The 22,777-nt window shown below is 30.4% G+C and overlaps 1 protein-coding gene across 1 annotated transcript; it reads left to right on the top strand.

Annotated features, from left to right (window-relative positions):
* The first annotated feature begins 2,632 nt into the window (after positions 1 to 2,632).
* LOC134238803 (uncharacterized) lies at positions 2,633 to 22,327 on the top strand. Its single transcript, XM_062720916.1, has 9 exons — positions 2,633 to 2,705; positions 3,613 to 3,672; positions 3,775 to 3,879; positions 4,474 to 4,554; positions 4,696 to 4,791; positions 18,236 to 18,274; positions 18,412 to 18,523; positions 19,244 to 19,370; positions 21,585 to 22,327. The coding sequence occupies exons 4-9, from the start codon at positions 4,521 to 4,523 to the stop codon at positions 21,900 to 21,902; spliced, it is 726 nt and encodes a 241-aa protein (XP_062576900.1). The 5' UTR covers positions 2,633 to 2,705; positions 3,613 to 3,672; positions 3,775 to 3,879; positions 4,474 to 4,520; the 3' UTR covers positions 21,903 to 22,327.
* The last annotated feature ends 450 nt before the right edge of the window (positions 22,328 to 22,777 follow it).

Here is a 22,777-nt window from a genome sequence, read left to right as displayed (position 1 = left end):
AAAACTGATTTAAGCAGTTTTGAGGAAGTATGTTGAAACTTTTTTCGCGTACTCGTTTTTAAGTGCGAAGGGAAAAATTATAATCTGTATGTTGTTTAACAATGGCTTTCATCTTCTATTAGTTTTAGTCGGTTTCAAAAGTAGAAAACATGCGCTAAAACCTATCTTTAAAATTAACTTTTTTCTTTCAAGACGTCACTGAACTGTGTATGCGCCAAAAAAACCCACCAAAATTATTAGCATCCTTTTAAGCACCTTTGTCGGCATTTGAATACTAGTACTTTTTTATTATTCATAATTTGAAATTTATAAAATACCATAATTGCGATGGGGGTTTTACTTTATTGTACTTTATGTTTTTTTTTTAACTAAATAAGTACCGGTATATCCGAACATACAGGACGTATACTACGTTTAGCAAGGGGTGTATAGACTTTTGAAGCGAAAGAAACGGGGCAAAGATACATGCCTTTTCAATTTTCTCAAATTACGGATATTTACTGCCAGAAAACATGTGTCTACGGACGACAGCATTATCTATGGAGTATATGGATATCTATGGATCTACCTTACGTTTTAAAGTTTGATCAAACACTGCAGCGTTCCACAATTCCTAAACATTCCTCGTACAACATGTTGCATACACCCTTGGCACAACATTGATTTTTCTTCAATATCTTTAGTATAAATGCAAACTGTTTTATTTACAGACAATTTGTAAAACTTTTATATAGATTACATGTATTTAACGACAATACAAAAAGATAGAATATGTAAAAGCGAAGCTTCTCTCTCATATTTGATTATAAACACAATGTGTAGCGTCAATCTTGCTCTTGTTCTCGGAATGGTGTAAAGGATAAATAACAAAAATCAAACTTTTTTTCAGAAATCAGCATTATTTCTCATCGATTTACATTTACATTGACAACCAGAATAATGTTTACGAAGTAGAGTGGGAGAATTTTATAAGATTTTGTCATAAATTTTAAAAAAAATTGTGCAAAATTTTGTATGGAATTATATAGAAGGCAAAATAAAATCTCAAATCTAAGCACCAACCAAAACCTACGATTTCTTTATATTTCAGGGATTTTTTTTTTATATCAATACAAATCAAAATCAGTCAAAAAATATATATCAACCCGCGCATCCATTTTTTGTTTGTGGTAAGTACCCTTAAGGTGTTTGATCAAATAATACAGCGTAAAGTGTACTCATAGTTACCCATATACCGGTATTCATTAAATAATGCTTCATTCTGTAGATACATGGTTTTTTTTGCGAAAAATATTAAGTTGAGAAAATGGGAAAATATGGAATCCGGATAGGGCTATGCATTTTACTATCACGCCATCGAGCATCGACTAAAAAAGGTCGATGGCACAATAATGCGATGGTGCTATAACGATGAAGCAATGGTGCGATAGCGCGATGACGATAATGCGATGGCGCAATAATGCGATAACGATGGTGCAATAACACGATAGAGCGATAGTGAATATCGCTTCATCGTCAACGTACTATCATACCATTTTCATTTCACCATCGTGTCATCACTATCGAACCATGAAATCATCGCACTATTGTTTCATCGTGCTATCGCAACATCGTCATGGCAATTGTCGCACCATCGGATCGTCGTCATCGCACTGACGCAGCATCGCTTCATTTATCGCACCATCGCTTCATCGTCATCGCATTGTCGCTTCATCACAATATCGACCTAAACCGCGATGGTGCCATGATGCGATAGTAAACTGCGTGGCCCTATCCGGATTCCATAGAAAAACGTACTTTGATCCCTTTCTTCCGCTTCGAAATCCTACATCCCGTGCACAACATAGTATACACCCTTCATCTTGCGTCATACACGGTGTAAATAGCACAGCAAATTGCGATATAAAAGGACCAAAAAATCCTGATGAATTTTTCATATTTTTTAGAACGTAATCTAAAGACTAATTTCAATGAAAGTATTTCATTTAATTCATTTGGTATTTGAACTGATTTTTTCTTTATCGTGAAAATAAAGTTAAAATCCTCACATAAATTTTCAAAATGCCTATCAAATTAATAATTTCAAAATACAAATTTTAGAATGATGAAGATTAAATTGAAGTAAATAAATAAATGAAACGTTCAAATAATTGTACCCGAATTAGAATCGTTACTAGATAAAACAATTATATATATTTCAATTCTAGTTAATTCTTGTAACTAATTACATCTACTGTACTGTATATTCTCAGAAAAACTAAGCTGTTCTAAACAAAACCAGCCAATCTGAGATAACATCATATATACATGTACATCTCTTTGAACCTCATTCATTCAAATAAAATTAAAAAAAAATAATTATTGTTCAATGCTTCAACGTTTAACCTCTCTAAATATCTTTTGTAGTGAAATTACTTATTCTGTGTGGAAATCTGATTTTATCTGATGCAGCCTTAACTATTACCGACATTTGCAGTGATAAGACTTAAACTGGTTTTTCATATTACATGTATATAAAGACATACTTTGATTGCGTTGTTAAAATTTAATATTTAAGTTTATTATACATGCATTTTAGTTTAGGAAAATGTTTTACTAATATCTATTTATATCTTATATGTACTTCATATGTATAGAATGTGTGGAAGGTAACAACAAGGATTCATGTTGTAAAAGCTGCATTTCAAAATTTGGTAAAGAAAAAGGTAAAACATTAATAAATGATTCTTATTCGATATCATTTTCTAATCCCAGGCAATGAATATAATGAGAGTTTTTTTCGATTTAAGGGGGCCGACTATAGTTTCCATTGCGCAATATTTCGCGCTTCATAGTAAAATGAAGCGATTTTACGGTTTTAATGCAACCTTTTTCGCTTAATTATTAAAATTAAACAAAATTAAGAAATTATGGGTATAAAAATGTAATTACAATTTGATATAACTGATTTTTTAACGAATTTTGCAATTGATAGGTAGGTTGACGTCGTTGCAGTGTGTTTTGACGTTATGATAATCTGTAGCTCTTAAAGAAAGGGATAATAAAAATATTATTAAAGAAAAAGTAATAAACATACGCTATCGAAATTTAAAACATAGAAATTTGAGAATATGTCCAATATTTTTATTATGTTTTCAAGTGAATGCATTGTGTGCGTCATATTTTGTAATACTCTATAAAAATGGTAAAATTTGCTAATTTTGTGCATTTTGAGATGCCCCCTCTGGTAACAAGACGGTAGAATTCTGTGTTTCGTACATATATTGTATAATATAGTATTTCTCATCAAATATTATAGTTTGAACAAAATGTCTATTGTAGTATTTGAATGATTTGCTTTAAAGTGCTAAAATTTGGCATTTCTTTATATAATGTATCTGTATTTTGAGACGGTCCTCAAAAATACCTGGACAGTAGATTTCCCCCAAACTTTGCATGAACACTAAAATTAATGTAAGTTATATATGGTATAAAAATGAAGAGTTTCGCTATTGTAGTTTTCACAGAATGAAACTAGAGTCAACCCCATTAAACATTATATTTTTTGCTCGTGTTTATTGTTAGCATATTTTTTTAAAATATTCTAAATACGTATCTCTTTGTTTTTTGTAGAAACAGATTTTAATTCTCGAGTCAGTAAATTATTTATCTCTAATATACACGAATGTTCAGGTGGGTATTATTAATGATAAATGAGTATTAGAAATGATAAATTATGTTCTTCTTGAGACTTTATTTTGATATATGTATATATAATGCACGTTTGTGTTTCAGCTTGTGTTTCTAACAGTAATGCTAATGATGACGTCTCTAATAATGATTGTACAGATAATTACAATGACGTCTGTGATAAGTGCACTGCTTGTGATTCGATATATGGTATGTAAGAATTAGATAAGGTCAAGTCTAGCAATTAAACATTTTAAAGTATGCATTGTAATAGATTATTATGTATCAAAACGGCAAATGAAATATAAAATGCATATTTATAAATTTTTTATATCTTTCTTTTATCAATCTACAGAAAATAAAAACACTACAAGTAAAGACTCAACCAATATACCAAAAAATATTACAAAAAGAAATTTATAATTGCATTTCACGGAGCACGTGACAATTGCGATTTCTTTAATTTTGGAATATCGTTTTACATCAAACTATATCGCTTTATCAAGTAATTTTCAAGATGGGGCTGTTTTTGGAGACCAAAAAATTAATTGTGTTGCGTTGAACAGTGTGCTTAAATTTCTCACAATTGAATACAATGAAACATTTACATTAACACGAGCATCAAATTAAGTCTAAATATTTTTTGCAATTTGTTGTAACAAACGTAAAACTAATACTGACAATCCGTTTAAAAAAATCAATAATTTTATGCTCATGTATTATAAGAATATCATTTAACTTGGGATTACGACAATAACCGTAGAGAAAAGCGTATGGCTAAAAAGTTTTTTTTAAATATTGTAGTCTGTTTTGGGAGATTCTTTTCAACTCAAACAAGTAGATGCAAAGAAATGTCCAAAAAGGACGTTAGTTCTATTTTACCAGGTAAGTTTAATCTTGTCAGATAATAATATCCCTCATGAATTGAACCCTCAAAAATCATTATTTTTTTAATTTTGGAATAGAAAAAATATAACATCAAGGCAAAAACTGTAAGATACCTAATTTTATCCTATTTTTTTTAAGGTAATAAGCTAATTGTGACACAGATTTCGTCGACCGTGTCCCCTTCGTTATTGACTGAAGAGAAAAGTTCCAGAAATACATTATCCTCTAGCGAAAGTATGTTTTGTGCGTCATGATTCATTTTTTTTTACACGAACTATTACTTAAAATTTTAAGGGAAAAAGTAATATTTTTAGAGAAAAACTGAAAGAACTGAAAAGAAAAAGAAAAGCAGGGATATATATATATATATATATATATATATATATATATATATATATATATATATATATATATATATATATATATATATATAGTGTTGGCAACGAGTACCCGGTTAACCGCTTAACCGTCGAACGATGCGAGTATCGGTTACTAAAACTGCTATTCAGTTGCTCGGATAAAAATACATTTCTCATATTAAATATGTATAAAATAATTTTTATGTTATTTGTAAATGTATATTGACACATTTCCCTATTTTAATTACCGTTAGGCTTGCCCTAGTGGTTCACAATAGGATCGATTTGTTTTGATTATTTTAATTGACGGCTTTAATTGCCAGTGGGTACACGTTTTGAAGACTGGGTTATAATTACCTCATTTAGACATGTGTTAGTCTGAGGAACATACTTTAACAAGATGCCGCTGCAAATATCTAAAGCGTGGAAATATTGTTAAAGAACGGCTAACTCTAAATCTGTCAAATTAATTTCAATTTATAAGAATCGGAGTTGTCGTATGCAGGTGGGACTACAAATATCCCGTTCTGCTAAATCACCGAAGATTGAAAAATAATTAGATATGTAACCAGTGATATGCATGAAATTCAACAAAAATTTAAAAAAAAAATTGCAAAGTGTTACAGGGTATGTTAATTCTCCTCGATCGCAACAAATGTCTTCTTCAGGTGTCGATAAAATTATTTTCTTAAACAAAAACAAATTACCCGTTTCAAGTGACATTTAAAATGAAAATACTTCGAAGATGTTGTGTTATTGGAGTTTGTATATGTAAATAAAGTTCATATATATAACATTTATTATCTATTTTCTATCAATATGTAAAAGGATGAGATTGATAATAAATACGGAAACTAAAATATAAAATCATCCGAGTAACCGGGTACTTGATCGGAAGATTAAGCGATTAACCGGTTACTAAAAATCGTCCGATTTGCCAACACTAATATATATATATATATATATATATATATATATATATATATATATATATATATATATATATATATATATATATATATATATATATATAAAGCACTAAAAAACCAGCAACACTGTGTTTTCTTTGTCCTGAGGAAGGGACAGGGCGTCCCGAAAATTTGACAATTTTTATTGTTCGTGTCGTTGGTCATTTTTAGTGTTTTATAAAGGGAAAAAAATAATATTTTTAGACAAAAACTGAAAGAACTGAAAAGAAAAAGAAAAGCAGGGATATATATATATATATATATATATATATATATATATATATATATATATATATATATATATATATATATATATATATATATATATATATATATATATATATATATATATATATATATATATATATATATATATATATATATATATATATATATATATATATATATATATATATATATATATATATATATATATATATATATATATATATATATATATATATATATATATATATATATATATATATATATATATATATATATATATATATATATATATATATATATATATATATATATATATATATATATATATATATATATATATATATATATATATATATATATATATATATATATATATATATATATATATATATATATATATATATATATATATATATATATATATATATATATATATATATATATATATATATATATATATATATATATATATATATATATATATATATATATATATATATATAATATATATATATATATATATATATATATATATATATATATATATATATATATATATATATATATATATATATATATATATATATATATATATATATATATATATATATATATATATATATATATATATATATATATATATATATATATATATATATATATATATATATATATATATATATATATATATATATATATATATATATATATATATATATATATATATATATATATATATATATATATATATATATATATATATATATATATATATATATATATATATATATATATATATATATATATATATATATATATATATATATATATATATATATATATATATATATATATATATATATATATATATATATATATATATATATATATATATATATATATATATATATATATATATATATATATATATATATATAAAGCAATAAAAATGACCAACGACACGAACAATAAAAATTGTCAAATTTTCGGGACGCCCTGTCCCTTCTTCGGGACAAAGAAAAATGTTAAAAAGTCATAAGAACAAAGGAAAAAAGATAAATAAAAACAACTAGCACTACTACTAAACTACTAAACACTATATATTTACAAACTTAGTTACATGTTGAATTAGAAATTTTTAAGAACACTATTAATGGAAGAAATCCGGACCGCTATGAAATACGTCCGGTCTATCGGGTATACTCGGGTGAAGTGCGATTTACATAATTGAACGAATTAATTATGCTAATTAATTACGACAATCAGTAAATCGTACATTGTTTCATTCTCTCAATGAGGCGTAACTATACTTGATTAAGAATAATCAAAGAAAAATAATATAGCAGGGATATTTTAAAATATGAATTATGATCTATTATAAATTTTGAAATATTTTAGGACTTATTATCGGGAAAAAATAATTAACAAAGGCGTAAACAATTCATAGTTATGTGGGTTGTTCGAGAGTTGGTGACGCAAATTAACTGTAGAGTTAACACTAAATTAAGAGAATAATCTTGTTTAGTATCTTCAGGAATTGGGTCTAGTTAACGTTCATTCTGGTGAAGTCATTCAGTTTGTTATTACCATTAGGGCGGAATGACTTCAATCTGTGCATCCAGAACTTTTCTTTGCTTTTTCTCTGGGCATCTGTCCATCTTGGGTTATGGTCAATCACCACTACTGTCATGTCCTCCCATTTGTGACCTTCAAGGTTGAAATGTTCCCCAACGGGTTCATTGAGTTTTTTGGTCCTAATGGTCTAACAGTGGTTATTGACTCTCCTGCGGAGATCTCCTGTTTCACCAATATACTGTTTGGAGCAAACTTTGCAACTGATGAGATAAATGCAGTTGTCAGTATGACAGGATAAGTTCCCTAATATTTTGTGGCTGCGGCCTGTAACAGGGCTGTTAAAACTGTCTGTGTCAGTGCTGTGCTTAAAAGAAGACATCTTCTGTCAGAGCAAAATTTAAAGCCCCGTTAGGTAATGGGTTGTCCAGTCTGGTTCTTACTACCATGTCCTTTAGGTTCCTTGGGCGCCTGTATGCAGTAAGGTAAAGATCCATACCACGTAAAATAACGTTATGTGACGTTATTCTCGTTTGTGACGTTATTACGTCAAACGCGCCCGACGCTTATTCTATCAAAAATGCCTGACGTCGATTTCACTTATTGTAAAAAAAAGGTACATTAATTTCCAAATAAAAGGCATAAATATACGATGTTCAGTTATTTTCCGGGATGCATGATCGAAGGAGAGTTTAAATTTAGATGATTCGTCAAACCGAAAGTACAACAAAGATGGCATGGAAGATTCATTGTCTCGAGTACAAGATAACTAAAAGACTTCGACAATCGGGTCGTTTTTTTGTCTCTGTAAGTTGAAGAAATACAGAGTAACAAATAAATGGTTCTCTTGTCGAAAGTCATTATCGTTTGCTTACATGTTTGTACATAGGCTTGGGAGCTTACATGTTTGTAGTACATAACCATTTTCGAACCACGTACGGCTCTGAAAGTATTCAGGTACCTAACTACTTTGCTTCAATATTAACTATATATTTCGATTTTTATAAGTCAATTTTAGCTCAATTTTCATGATTTTTTCACTGAAACATGCAGAATTATTCAAATTTTCTTATCTTAAATGATTAACAAAATGATACTTAAACTATTGAGAATAAATCATAAAATATTGTCATTTTCTTAACAAATTGAAGTCTAAAAATTTTTGTTTTGCACTTGCATAAAGATAAAACTCTACAACAAATTCTGCATTTTATGGTGTTTTAGACATTAAAAAGAAACAATAAATGACACTGCAAGAATATTTTAGAAAAATGTGTTTCCTAATGAAATATATAGTGGAAAAATAAAATTATGTTTGGCCAAGTACTGTACTTTGCTTCAATATTCCGATTTTTATATGTCGTTTTTCTCTTCTCGATTGTTTGAATTAAAATATCGATTGACTCAGGATTTTGAAAAAAAATTATGGAAAACTTTTTTTTTACAATGTATATATCATACATAAAACAGTTACTGCACAAATATTAATGCTCTGTTATTTGGTATATCCTTGCACTGAAACATAAAATAATTATTGATAAAAAAAAACCCAGAATATTTCATTTAAGTAGGAAAGGACATTGATACATTGACAAAAAAATTCCTTAATACACATAATATGTGACATATATGCTGAAAATTTGGAAAAATTTGTTTTAAAGCTAGTGCACAATAATCTTTAGCTATCATTTGTAGTGCTTTGGGTATACAATGTAGTGTATTGCTGCACATGTCATTAGACTGACAGGTGTCCTGGGTTCGATTCTCTGGAAGTTGAAAAAATACAGAGTAACAAATAAATGGTTCTCTTTTGTCGAAAGTCATTATCGTTTGCTTATATACTTGTACATAGTACATAACCATTTTCGAACCTTTTGGGCCTCTTGTTATATGTTTGCTAGAGCCAATTTCCAAATTGATGATAAAATTACATATTTCTCATCTACGGTATATACAATATGTATAATAAATGAGAAAAACATACGTCGAACAGACCAAGGGGTCTATATCAGATGGGGAATGGGGATATTTCTGTCTTCAAGCACCCGTGAATAGTATAGCAATAGGTATCAGTCGCTAATAAGATAATGTGCAATTTTATGCATTACCATGATTACTGTAATGATAGTTAGACTTAAACCCACAAATAACAATATGACAGTAACAAAGAAGGGAATACATGTATAAGATGATAAATAGGAATGCCTATGAGATCATAGAGGGTGATATAAAAAGGAATAAGGAAAAGGATAAAATTTCAATCCAACATTTCACAAAATCAACTCTGTTAGTTAAGCCGAGTGCTTACAATGTTATAATTATATGTACAATTAGGTTGTTTGTGCGTGGTTTAATCATGGATTAATCATTAAAAACAAAGATAACCAGTTTCAGTTTAGATTTTATGGATTTATGTCAAGATTGTAGCTTTTTATTTGAATGAAAAATTATTAATACTGTCTCTTAAAAGTTATGACAGTGTTTTTTTTTCAAAAACAAATCAATTTTCCAACATACAGAATTTATTGCATAATTACCTTGACCCTTTGATCACAAAATCAATAAGGGTCTCCCTCGAGCCACAGAGAGTTGCTGTGTAAAATTTCAATGCAAAGGCTTCTTGAAAGTGTTACAGACAGACAGAAAGACACACGGACAGATGCACAGACCTAAATTTAGTATCCCCACTTTCAGTGAAAGGGGAGACAATTATATAAGTTTTTTTTTGTTGATGTTAAACTTGGTTTATCAAGATACTTGTTTAAAAAAAAAATAGCATAACTTTCCCAGTGATTATTCAGTTCTTTCTTTTCCTACATAAATAGTTTTTGATATCATATTGAGCTTAATAATATTATACACCTACACATTTATCTATTTTAACATCAATATGCACTAAGCAACACAGTTCCAAAAAGCCAGATAATGTATTGGACCAGCATGCAAAACTTGTATCAAACCATTTTCCCCCAAATGAATGAAGAGTCCTTCCCAAACTTATGAGTTAGGACTTTGTGCTGTGTCATGTAGCATGATAAAAAGCTGGAGAAGAAAAAAATCTTTTTTTTTTAATTTCATTATTAGAATACAATTTTAAAGAAGTATAATTGAACTGCCTAAACTCCAATACAAGTCAAATTGAACCATCTTGGATGTCTTGATTAAGATTTTTTATTTTAGGCACAGAGCAACAGAAAAGAGTTTTTTTTAAACTAGACCAAGTTCATAATGCATGTATTATTCCTCAGGTACTTTTAATATACAAGTATACATACAAATTAAATATTCAGTACCTAAAATGATGTTCATCAGCTCAGACAATTTCAGGTTCGAGAATCTGTGTGTGTTTAAGGAGAGGGTCTGTGTCAAAACTCATAAAATATGGAACAAATGCTCACTGGATCCATATAAAAATATCACTTTAACATAGAACATTCTATTTACTCAGGGAGTTGTTGACTTTTAAAGCATCATACCAATGACTTTTCATACCAATTTTGCATAGATCAGTTTTTCCAAGGAGGGGTCCTGCCATCCAAGGTCACTTTTAGTAAAATTCACTGTTATCTTAGGACTTTCAGTAAGGTGGGATATTCTTGATGTTATGTATTTAGCCTCTAAAATTTACACAGCTTTCATTCATCGTTGAAATATATGTGGCCGGGATAGAAATTCAGGACATATAAGAAAGTAAGATTACCGGTAAGTTGTCTAATGATTGTCAACAATGATTAAAAGTACCTGATGTTATTAATTTTTTAACCAATGAAAATTTATTTGCCATTTGAAAGACACTAGTGCCGAGAATACTACGTCTTACTAAAAGTCCAAGGATGGCAGAGAATAATTGTACTGCTAGGTTAAGTATGTACATTTAATAATTCTGCAATGTCCATGGGAACACACACACTCACCACTAGATCCGCCATGAAAATTGCAATCAAAAAGCATCCTATAGAAATTATACTATGGAAACGAGAAAAAAAATATAAGTGCTGACAAAAATTATTGTGTAAGAGTGATTTTGACAGCTCGGTCAGAGTACATAAAACAACTATTTTTTTATTGTTTGACTTACTTAACCCTTTTAATTATGAACTCTTTCATATATTTATAAAACCTTATTGATTTTAAAAATACATAAATTACTTCACATTTTACCAATTAAATGACATAGCTTTAGTAATGATGCTCTCAATGCAATTCTAGTCATCAACTATGGAGCTTGAATTTATTAAACGAATTTGAGTTATGTACGGAAAACCTGGATCATTCAGTGCTAGAGTGTCCCTAGCTTAAGAAGGGGATCTCTGCCTTCCAAGGATATGATCGCCTGTAAGCACGGTGTTTTAAACAAACAAACATTACAAAGTGGAAACACTGAACATATTCATCTCCGCGTACATTAATTTGATCTATTTTATATGGTATGTGAATAAAAACATGATAAACAACGTTGAACCTTACTTGGACAGGTCCGAGCATTTCCTGAGATCAGAAACCAGACGTTAAAAAGATGTGGCAAACAAACCACTTATTTGTATCTAAGAATAGCGAGAAATGTATTACATAGACACAAAAAGTAGTAAAACGTGCCACTTCTCTAAATTTTTAATCAACTAAATCGCATCCAAACTACCCATGTTGAAATTGAAAGTATTTTCTTCTTTCACTTCCGTCACAACGTCACACATGCGCATTAACGGTTTATAGAATATTCCGAAGATTGAACCCGATTACTATTATGCTTGTGAATCGTGAAAACGAATTTTTGGCCGTCTATGCATTAAATATTCAACTTATGATTTAAACCATACTTATTACTGTTCTATTATCGATAGTTTCAAATATTTAAAGCGATTTTTACACCCAAATCCTAAAAGTATAGATGTTAAAAAGATTTTTCAAATTATCATTTTTCAGCAAATTTGGTTTAAAAATGTGAAATTTTCTTGTTTGATGCCCGCTGCCCCACTTAATTTTTATGCCATATAAGGGAGAGAACATTGGAAAATAATGTGTTAATTTTAAAAAGAAATCTGTAGTCAGAATATCAAGCAGCAATTTATTTTTACTAGTAATGAACTTTATAATTTTGAGCTAAATATGTTTAATTCGCCCTAGAAAGTAATATTAGGTGGATCAGCAGATTAAAAAAATAATTAAACATTTAAACAAGCATATTTTCTCTATGATTCATATGTTAAAAAAATTCTTTTGCTTTTAATTTTAGAAAGCTAGAATAAATATCTTAATTTCCGCATTTCCGTCATTTCACGAGACAATGTCTATTTTTAGTAACAATCCTTTCAAAAGGAGGCCCGGTTGACCCCAAAATTTACACTGATCTGGAAAGGACAAATACTCAGTTAAGATTCTGAAAAGTTTCAACAAAATCTGTAGTTCCGTTATTTCTATAGGATGGTATGGATCTTTACCTTAATGGGGATTCAAGTTTGTTCAAATAAAGGGCCACGCCCTCATTCAAGGGGAGATAATTGAGAATTAATGAAAATTTGGTGGCATATTCTAAAAATCTTCTTCTCAAGAACCACTGTGCCAGGAAAGATGAAACTTATGGGGAAACATCCTCAGGTAGTGTAGATTCAAGTTTGTTCAAATCATGACCCCCGGGGGTAGGGCGGGGCCAAAATGGCCGACCAAATATTTACATAGAAATATATAGGAAAATTCTTTAACAATCTTCTTCTCAAGAATGACAAAGCCATAATTCATCATATTTATATGGAAGCATGCTCATGTAGTGTAGATTCAATTTTGTTCAAATCAAGACCCCCGGGGGTAGGGCGGGGCCAAAATGGCCGACCAAAGTTTTACATAGAAATATATAGGAAAATTCTTTAAAAATCTTCTTCTCAAGAATTACAAAGCCATCATTCTTCATATATATATGGAAGCATGCTCAGGTAGTGTAGTTTCAAGTTTGTTCAATTCATGACCCCCGGGGGTAGAGCGGGGCCAAAATGGCCGACCAAAGTTTTACATAGAAATATATAGGAAAATTCTTTAAAAGTCTTCTTCTCAAGAATGACAAAGCCATAATTCATCATATTCATATGGGAGCATGCTCAGGTAATGTAGATTCAAGTTAGTTCAAATCATGACCCCCGGGGTAGGGCGGGGCCAAAATGTCCGACCAAAGTTTTACATAGAAATATATAGGAAAATTCTTTAAAAATCTTCTTCTCAAGAATGACAAATCCATAATTCATCATATTTATATGTAAGCATGCTCAAGTAGTGTAGATTCAAATTTGTTCAAATCATGACCCCCAGGGATAGGGCAGGGCCAAAATGGCTGACCAAAGTTTATAAAGATATATATAGGAAAATTCTTTAAAAATCATTTTCTAAGAAATAGCAAATCCATGATTGGTCATGGGACTACTTTTGGATTTAAACTTTACAATAAAAAGCCATTTTCTTCTTTTTCCTACCCTTAGTGCTCAGGTGAGCGATGTGGCCCATGGGCCTCTTGTTTAAAAATTATTTTCAGTATTCCTATCTAACTTTTAAAATCTTCTTTCAAAAAGATATAACCAATATCCCATTTGATTTTGTCCAATAATTCATGAGTTATTGAAGCTCATTTGACGATCCCCCCCAAAAGTGAAAATCAAAATCTCTCATCATCTTCAATGTTTCTCCTGCACAACTGTCAGGGCCTTATTTCTCCTCTGCATGGAATTCATCAGAGTGTTTATCTTTCAAACCCTGGCTATATTGGGCATGGGTAACCACGCTAAAAAATTAGTCAAACGACGCGCGCATGCACCAGTGAAAGGATTACAACAGTAAGTTAACCGGCGCAAAAAACCAAATTGCAGAATTGTTTTCTTTCGTTTTTCGTGTGAATGTATTGATTATGATAGTCTACTGTATAATGGACGGTTTTTGTGGTAGTAAGGAGGCGATTTAAGAGATGGCAGGATGAGTAGCCCGCACGTAATATGACTTTGTTTCGCATTAACGTCATCGTCACGGTTGATTGAAAACCATCCCAGGCCCTCTCTGACAACGGGTAACAAGTTTTATGGGGGGAAATTTACAAGAAACTGCCTAGTTAACCGTTGCTTCCCTTTTCAATTATTAGGCAATTCGAAAACAAGACCTCATGGAACTTCCGTAGACTGTACCAAGGATGCAAGAAATTTATATTGTCTCTAAATATTGAAAAACGATGTGCATACCTCAGGTGCATCAAATAGTGCAACAAGATATGTAGGCAAACTCGGCATCATCAGATTGCACGTGTTTTGGCCTTTTTAGCGTTTTTCCCTACGTAACGTGATACATTTTAGGGTTGAGTAATTCTGAACATTGATTTTGGTGCAGAGTAACTAAATTTCTCATCTGATCAATTTTCGTAATTTTCAGTCATCCTGTTAAAAATTTATCGAATATTATATTACCCTGCGTTTCTTTTTCCTTTCAGTATATATATATATATATATATATATATATATATATATATATATATATATATATATATATATATATATATATATATATATATATATATATATATATATATATATATATATAAAAAACTTTAAAACACTTTTCGAAAAGTGTTTTAAAGTTTTTTATTGTATTGACAAAAAGAGACTTTGGATATATATATATATATATATATACTGAAAGGAAAATTATTATTATTATTATTATTTTACAATACAAGGGCTGTTCAGAAATTATTGAGACACTTATTTCAACTCCATGAAGAGAGATAAATTCAGGAAAAGTTTGTCAACATTCTATAAAAAACGAATGAAACAATGCTACACAATTTTTTATTTAAGGATAAAAAGATAAATTTCGGTGAAATTCTTACAAAGTTTCACAATATAAAGTCAAAATAAAACTAACTAAAAAAAATTATATAGTCATATAAATTAAATTATTTTTAATCTTATTAAAGGTCCACCGAGGGTAAAACTTTGGTGTTAAATTTTTTTCAATATCTGATCTCGTGACTGCGCTGGGTACCCTACCAATGACGCGTTTATATACCACTTAAGAGACGAAACTTACCGAAAGTGAAATATTCCTTATTTGTATGATTTCTTAATGTTTGTGAAATCTATGTGCAAATTTTCAGCGACAGGCGTTCATTAGAAAGAAAAATGTACACGATGTCTCAATCATTTTCGAACAGCCCTTGTAGTTGTACATGTACAATGTACACAGCCTGTCTTAAAAACTCTTCAATCAAAATTAATATTGATTTGTAAGTTAGTCAGCTCGACAAATTAAGTTTTATTTTGGTTTTGATTTGATGATTTTTCAAAATTGAAGAAACTTTATTTATCTACTTTCATTTACGTATGTGCAGTAAAGGTGGGGTTAATGAATAATTAGCACCATATTCTACAATAATAATGGACCCTAGGCTCCGAAGAGACTTAGAATTTGTACATTACAATCACCATTTTTAGGTCAACTGAGTCACTCAAGTAACACACGTTTGCAAATTGAAAATAATACAACTTTAATCTTGTCCATTACTTTTGCACAGTGGTGCTAGGACTAATGAAATCAAATAATATTTCCCATGTTTATTCACTGTAACATTTTTTTCTCGAGTAAATCAAATATTATTTTTATTTTTACATTTTAGTTTGATTAACTTTTTTTTAAATGAACTTTGGTCATTATTGGTAATACGTGAAATTTACAGCAACAAATGTCTGTTTTATACACACATGAGCAGGTGCATTTCAATAAACAAAAATGATATAATGGACATCAAAAATGGGTACCGACATCATTTTGGGGGTAGTTCACATTGTTTAAAAGAAATATTTGATAGTTAAAAAAGTTTAATATTCAAAGGTCACCCAATATTTTGAAAAATAAGTGAAAACGACAGCGTGTAGGAATATCTAGCCAATTATTATTTTTAAAAAAATGTTCTTATCCATGTTTGTCTGAAATTCAAACAGATAATAAAACTTGAATCCATTTTGCTTTAAACCTTCAAAACGAATTTACGATGAGATACACATGACAAAAAAAGCAAAGCCCGGAAAAGAGCAAAGAATAGCTAGAGCACAAAAACAGATTTATATGCTATTTTCTTTAATATTAATGTTTGTTGCTTAGATTATTACTTGGGGAGTAATTTCAATTTCTGGAAGAGTCTAAAAAGCAAAATTTTTGCAAAAAAGTGAAAGGGTTATAACAGGAAGGAGCCAGTATAAGGAATCCAATAAATTAAATTAATTCATGACAGCGTCTAAACCTACAGGCCATGAAGAGTAAATGTATTTCGGGGTAAAAAAAATAATGTATTGTCACACCAACAATATTAGCCAGCACTTGAAACCTTTGACTTGTTTCATTTCCCAAACTTGAAAAAAAAAAAAACACCTTTCAAAAAGATCTGCAATATTCCAGTATACTAAGGGTCATTCTCAGAAATGTGTTCTAAACACACCTAGAAATTAAATAAAAATGTTACAGACATGTTTTTTTTTAATTTAAAGAGAATATTTTAGCTTAATCATTAAGACTAAATCATCGAAAATCGTTTTTTGTTTCTTCCCGAGCACCGATGACATTATTTATTGAATGTACCTCGTAAACCGAAAATGCATTAATTCTTTGAAAATCTTCTTCTCTGCTCCTAGATATCAAATAAACTAACTATACATAGTTATGATAAGCAAGAGTTCTTATTCCAAAATTGTGAATTTCATGGCCCCAGGGTCAGGGGTACCTTACAGGGGGTGGGGGTGGGGGTGGCTACTTATATACTGAAATTTTTGAATGTTTGAAATCTACTCCTGGGTATTAATCAAACATTTTTAGAGAAGCAAGGGTGTCTTTTCAAACATTGTGCAATGTGTTAGCCTAGGGTCAGGTGCTCATGTGAGGTAGGGGCACTTCTGATTATTGCTGAATATTGAAGCAATGGTGCATCTTTCAAAATTGTGAATGTCATAGCATCTAGCTTAAAACATGAACCATATTCAATCATTTGAAAGTTGTTGCATTATTCTCAGGTGACCTAAAAGGTACTTCGGCCTCTTGTTAATTCAAGCAGCAAAGTTACGGAGCACTTTTAAGATGGATTTAAAATGTCTTTCTATACACTTTCAAACATTGATTTTGTAAGTACAGTGTATCTGGATCCAGCTTTAGCAAATTATTTATCAGGATTCATTCTGCTTGACTTTTGTCAGAATTTTAGCCTTTGCGCTCATTTTTCTTCATTCTGATGCGGGTCCATCTAAAATATAGCATCAGTAAACTCAGTATTGCTACACGTATGTTGATTGCTCATTGTCTTTTGAGTATACAGATTTGATGGTTGAATATCTTTTTGTTGACAGCAACAACAAAAATAGGTTGTTAAAGGTCTGAATGCCCGGTCCTTAAAGAAACGTTTCGATGGTTATTTATTCTTATATCAATTTTCAGTTTACAAAATATATAATAATAATAATAATAATAATAATAATAATAATATATTGATTGATTTTTATATATAAAACACGTAACTTTGTACTTAATGAAATTTTTAAGGTAAAGAATCTTCAATCATGATACAGAATAACAATACAGGTGGGTCTTTACTGTATGCATACAGATGATCCTAAATTAAATGTGCGAAATAATTTTCAAAGAAGGCACGATTAATTCACAATAAATTACAGAGCATAAGACTGATCTTTTTTTCTTTTTTATGTTCTGGTATACAGATTCACCGTTAGCCTATGTGGGGACCGCCTTAGGAGGAGTGATATTTGGATCAATCGTAACATCCTTTGTCTGCATTTATCTCCTCAGAAGATCACAAAGAGACAGAAAAAGATATGTTGAAATTTGTTTTAGCATTAACGTGCAAAGTTTTCAATTCCATTTATTTTAAAAAAATATCTTCATTTGTCTATCAGTCAATTTTTCAATCACTTTCTCTCCCACTGTGTGAGAGAGAGGGCGAGGAAAGCTAATTTACAAGGTACATAAGCGATATGAAAAGAGCTCCATCATATTTTGTTCAAAAGTTGTATTCAATGTTATACTTTAATTTTAACAAAACATTTCATTTTGTTTTTGAAATGCAGCCCGTATTATGTGTAAAATGAAAATTAAACTTGAACATTGAAAAATGAAGTTAAGGAAAAGTGTAGCGCATGGAATACGCATGTACATATAAAAGTTTTGCACTTGTCATTAGCGCTTTGGTTATAATTCAAGCTTACAAAAATACCCCAATCCCCAAGATGAAGGCAAAGAGGTCAAATATGTTGGTACTTTAACAAAACCTTGTCAGAAGGAATACATTTGGAATACGAAATAGGGAAGCACTGACATCAAAAGTTGTAGGATTAGTTTCGGCGAAAGATAAGATAAATGGACTGATACATGTAGATAAGCCTATTATTAGACATACCCGGGTAGTCAGAAGGATAAACAAAACAAAACAAAACAAAAACTAAATACACCCGTATCTCTGATTTGTTTGGCATTATATATGTTTGTTCCATTTAGTTTCTATTTATCATTCTTGTATTTTTGTTTTTTTTTTACGATTAGAATGCAGGAAAAAGGGATTCATCAAATCCGAAATTACACTCACCATTACCTTTCAAAGCCATTGGGACAGGGTCATGGTAATAGTGGAAATGAAATATACTGCGAAATTGAAGATAAAAAGGTAAAACGCTACTTGATCATAAATTTTCCAAAGAAAGCCATAATGTCCTTTGATTGATTGATTGATTGATTGATTGATTAACGACCCTCTCCAGAATTTTTCACTCATATGGAGACGCCATCAATTGCCGGTGGATAGCGTCAAATTTTGTCCTATACATGTACTCAGCACTGAGGGACATTGAGCAGGGAAGGGTCTTTTTCGTGCCAGCCCCTACTGCGATACGGGATCTCGGTTTATACCTTCTAATCCGAATGACCGGTTTCTACGTCCCACAGTCAGATTCGAACCCAAGACGTAAGGATCAATTCCTTACGTTGCGACTCTAGAGCAGATGCTCTGAACACTGCGTCATACGGGCGGCGGATGTTCTATGTGATGTAAATCAAACCAATTAGTGAAAACGATTGTCCAAAATATACAGGATGATAAAAGAACCAAAGAGAGTCAATTAAGAAACTAAAAAGAAACAAACTTAAAGTTAACAGTTCTCAAAAGTCCATGTAAAATGTAAATGTAATCCTAAAATATAGAATTTATTCTAATGCAATGAGTATTTTGATAGCCCGGATACTCACCAACTTGCTAATTTCTTTTCATTATCCTTTCAACACTAAAACACTTATCTTATCCTCCGTCAATGTGTAAAAAGACCGTAAAACAGTTTGTCGTGTGTTGCCAACTTTATGACGTTTAATAATTTGTTTGAAATTCTCAAAAATATTATTAGAAATGACCTATAATTTAAAAAAAAAAACACTTAATATAAAGATGAGAAATAAACCAATTTTGTAAAGGGAGATATTCCAAATTTTCAGTAATTACCACTTAGAGTTAACAGTAAAATCAGGAAAATGGGTCTAAAACGCTAAATCATAAATTTAAACAACAAACAAAATGGCTGAGGCGGCGTGAAAGGAGATAAATAACAAACTTAAAAAAAAACTTACGTCCTCCAAGAATGTAGATGGAAGAAAAGTCAGAGTGTTGATTAGTCAATATCTGCCTGTCCTAAGACATGAAACAAAATGACCAATATTAAACACAGCTACATATATACAATATATCAGACTTTCACATTCAAGAGGCCCCGTGGTGATCCGGGTATGAATAGGTCCTCAGTACCCCATTGCTATTAAAAGGCGATTAAATGGGGCGGTCCTTTGGATGAGACAGTATAAACCGAGGCCCCATGTCACAGCAGGTGTGGCACAATAAAGACCCCTCCCTGCTCAAAGGCCGTAAGTGCTGAGCATAGGCCTAAATTTGCAGCCTTACACCGGCAATGGTGACGTCTCCATATCAGTGAAATATTCTGGAGAGGGACGTTAAACAGTATACAATCAATCAATCAATCAATCACATTCGTGAGGACACTTTTTGATTACAATAATACATTTTTAATTAAACTTAAATTTATTTATTTTATGGAAAAAGTATTTTGATACCCCGGTCACCCATAAATTTGCTAATTTCTTTCCATAATCATTTCAATACAAAAAGACACCATATCTTATCCTCCTTCAATGAGTAAAAAGCCACCCTTGCAAAAAGGTTCTTATGTTTGGTGGGTATTCACTTACCCGGGTTTAAAGGTATACTTATTGGTTGTTTTCATATCACCTAATAGCTACATTAAATCTCGTACCAATAATTGTTGTCAAACATGGCACTAGATTCCAATCAAAGTTAATCTAATTAAAGTCAGACTTCTTAGATCAACGCCGTATGCACTCTGTGTGACAAGACGCAGAGTAAATACGGCGTGGAACTAAGAATTCTGATTTTTATAAGATTGCAATTAAAGTATACCCACGATAGTATATAATGTATTAATTTTTTCATCTTTGCACCACAGCCGTTCTTGTTAAAATCATAGGGTCTTTTTTTATTAATCAAGATTCCAACTTTTGTCATTTATAGTCAAGACTTTCATTTCATTTTGGAGTTCTGAATATTGAAAAGGTATCTTGTTTTGTCATCTGATGCAGAATTTTTGATAAATGTTTTATAAGCTTTTTTTGGCATATTTTACAATTCCTTAGAAATCATTGAAACATTTGAAAATAACACTCATACACATGATAAAAATCACCTTACAAAATTTAACTTGTTAAGCTTTACAAAGTCAACATTTATCCCGAAACATTAAAAGTGGTACACCGATATGTTTAATCCAGAGATCTTTACATCATAGTTTTCTCAATCTTTTAGGGAAATTCAAAAGCCCTGTTTCATGAAACACCGACTAAGAAGAGTCAAACAGTCCCCGATACCAATGATGGTGTGTACAGCCACTTGAATGAAACGAATCAAGATGCAGCGGATAGAAGTGAGTACTACGATCACGTGAAACCATTGCAAGGATCGTCGGTAAATGTACCGACACCATCTCATGGATACGGCACTGTGACTGTTGTTAACGATGGAAATGTTAAACGTTCAGAGGATGGTGAATCCATTGATGATAAGGACAAATCAAGTGAAAAAGCCGCAGCAGATGAATATTTTGTACTAGAAAAAGTACAGTAATTTTTTCTCTCAGTTTTGAACCTCTTGGGATATTACGTTTCACAAACGTTGTCATTTTGTCAAATACGGATAACCCTATATGTGTACATGGTGAATTTTGATTTTATGTAGATATTTAATCCATTTCAAATTTATTCTACAGTATCTGTATGAGCATGTATGCTTAACACAAATTTAGCAATTGTGTTTTTTGTACACAATATTTTTAAATTTGCAGATAACCAATGAAAAGTATGCACTCAAATAAAATGTTGTAAGCTAAGGCAGACTAAAAAAAATACTCAAAGTTATTATGGATTTTCCAGTAATTAAATCCTGGTAGAAAATTGAAAGGCTTTGGAAAACCACCAACGGATGAAATTACATTGATGGAATAACATATGATGACAAATAGAGTATATTGCTTACAGTTGCCCCCCCCCCCACCCCCCCCCCCCGTCTTGTATTTATTCTTGCTACAAAGATTTTTTGTAAAGACTTTTGTTTGAGTTTCTTACCTATATTTTATTATGTTGCTGCATGTTACAACAACTTACGTTATATTGCAAGACATTTGATGTTTACATTTTGTTTAATATCACTGCCGTGTCTTGGCAATTATTTGATTATCTTGTATATTTCTATTTTGAATTTAAATGGAAATTAATATGCAAACCATGTTACTTTTTCTCTACATGAATGTTATTAAAAATACTAGTTTTACTTGTTTAATAAAATCTGTTTTCTTGATCACATTTCACAATAAATTTTTATTGAATTTTTTTATCAATAATATTTTTCTTCCTTCGTCCTCACCCCTATTTGATTTGCTTCTGAGATTACAGAGAACAAAAATAAAAGATATAGTGATAAAGTGTTTTCTTTTTTAAGTGTTT

The sequence above is a fragment of the Saccostrea cucullata genome, unplaced genomic scaffold (genome assembly GCF_032062105.1).
Source record: "Saccostrea cucullata isolate Sc308-1 unplaced genomic scaffold, CSIRO_AGI_Scuc_v1 ctg9119, whole genome shotgun sequence".
NCBI lineage: Eukaryota > Metazoa > Mollusca > Bivalvia > Ostreida > Ostreidae > Saccostrea > Saccostrea cuccullata.
This window is presented reverse-complemented; position numbering and strand designations above follow the sequence as displayed.

Bases quoted from the DNA above. Each gene is read 5' to 3' on its own strand.
- LOC134238803 (XM_062720916.1), top strand. From the start codon at position 4,521: ATGTCCAAAAAGGACGTTAGTTCTATTTTACCAG. The intron at 4,792-18,235 runs GTATGTTTTGTG...GAAATTTTTAAG, and splicing joins TACATTATCCTCTAGCGAAA to GTAAAGAATCTTCAATCATG. The intron at 18,524-19,243 runs ATATGTTGAAAT...TTTTTTTTTTAC, and splicing joins TCACAAAGAGACAGAAAAAG to GATTAGAATGCAGGAAAAAG.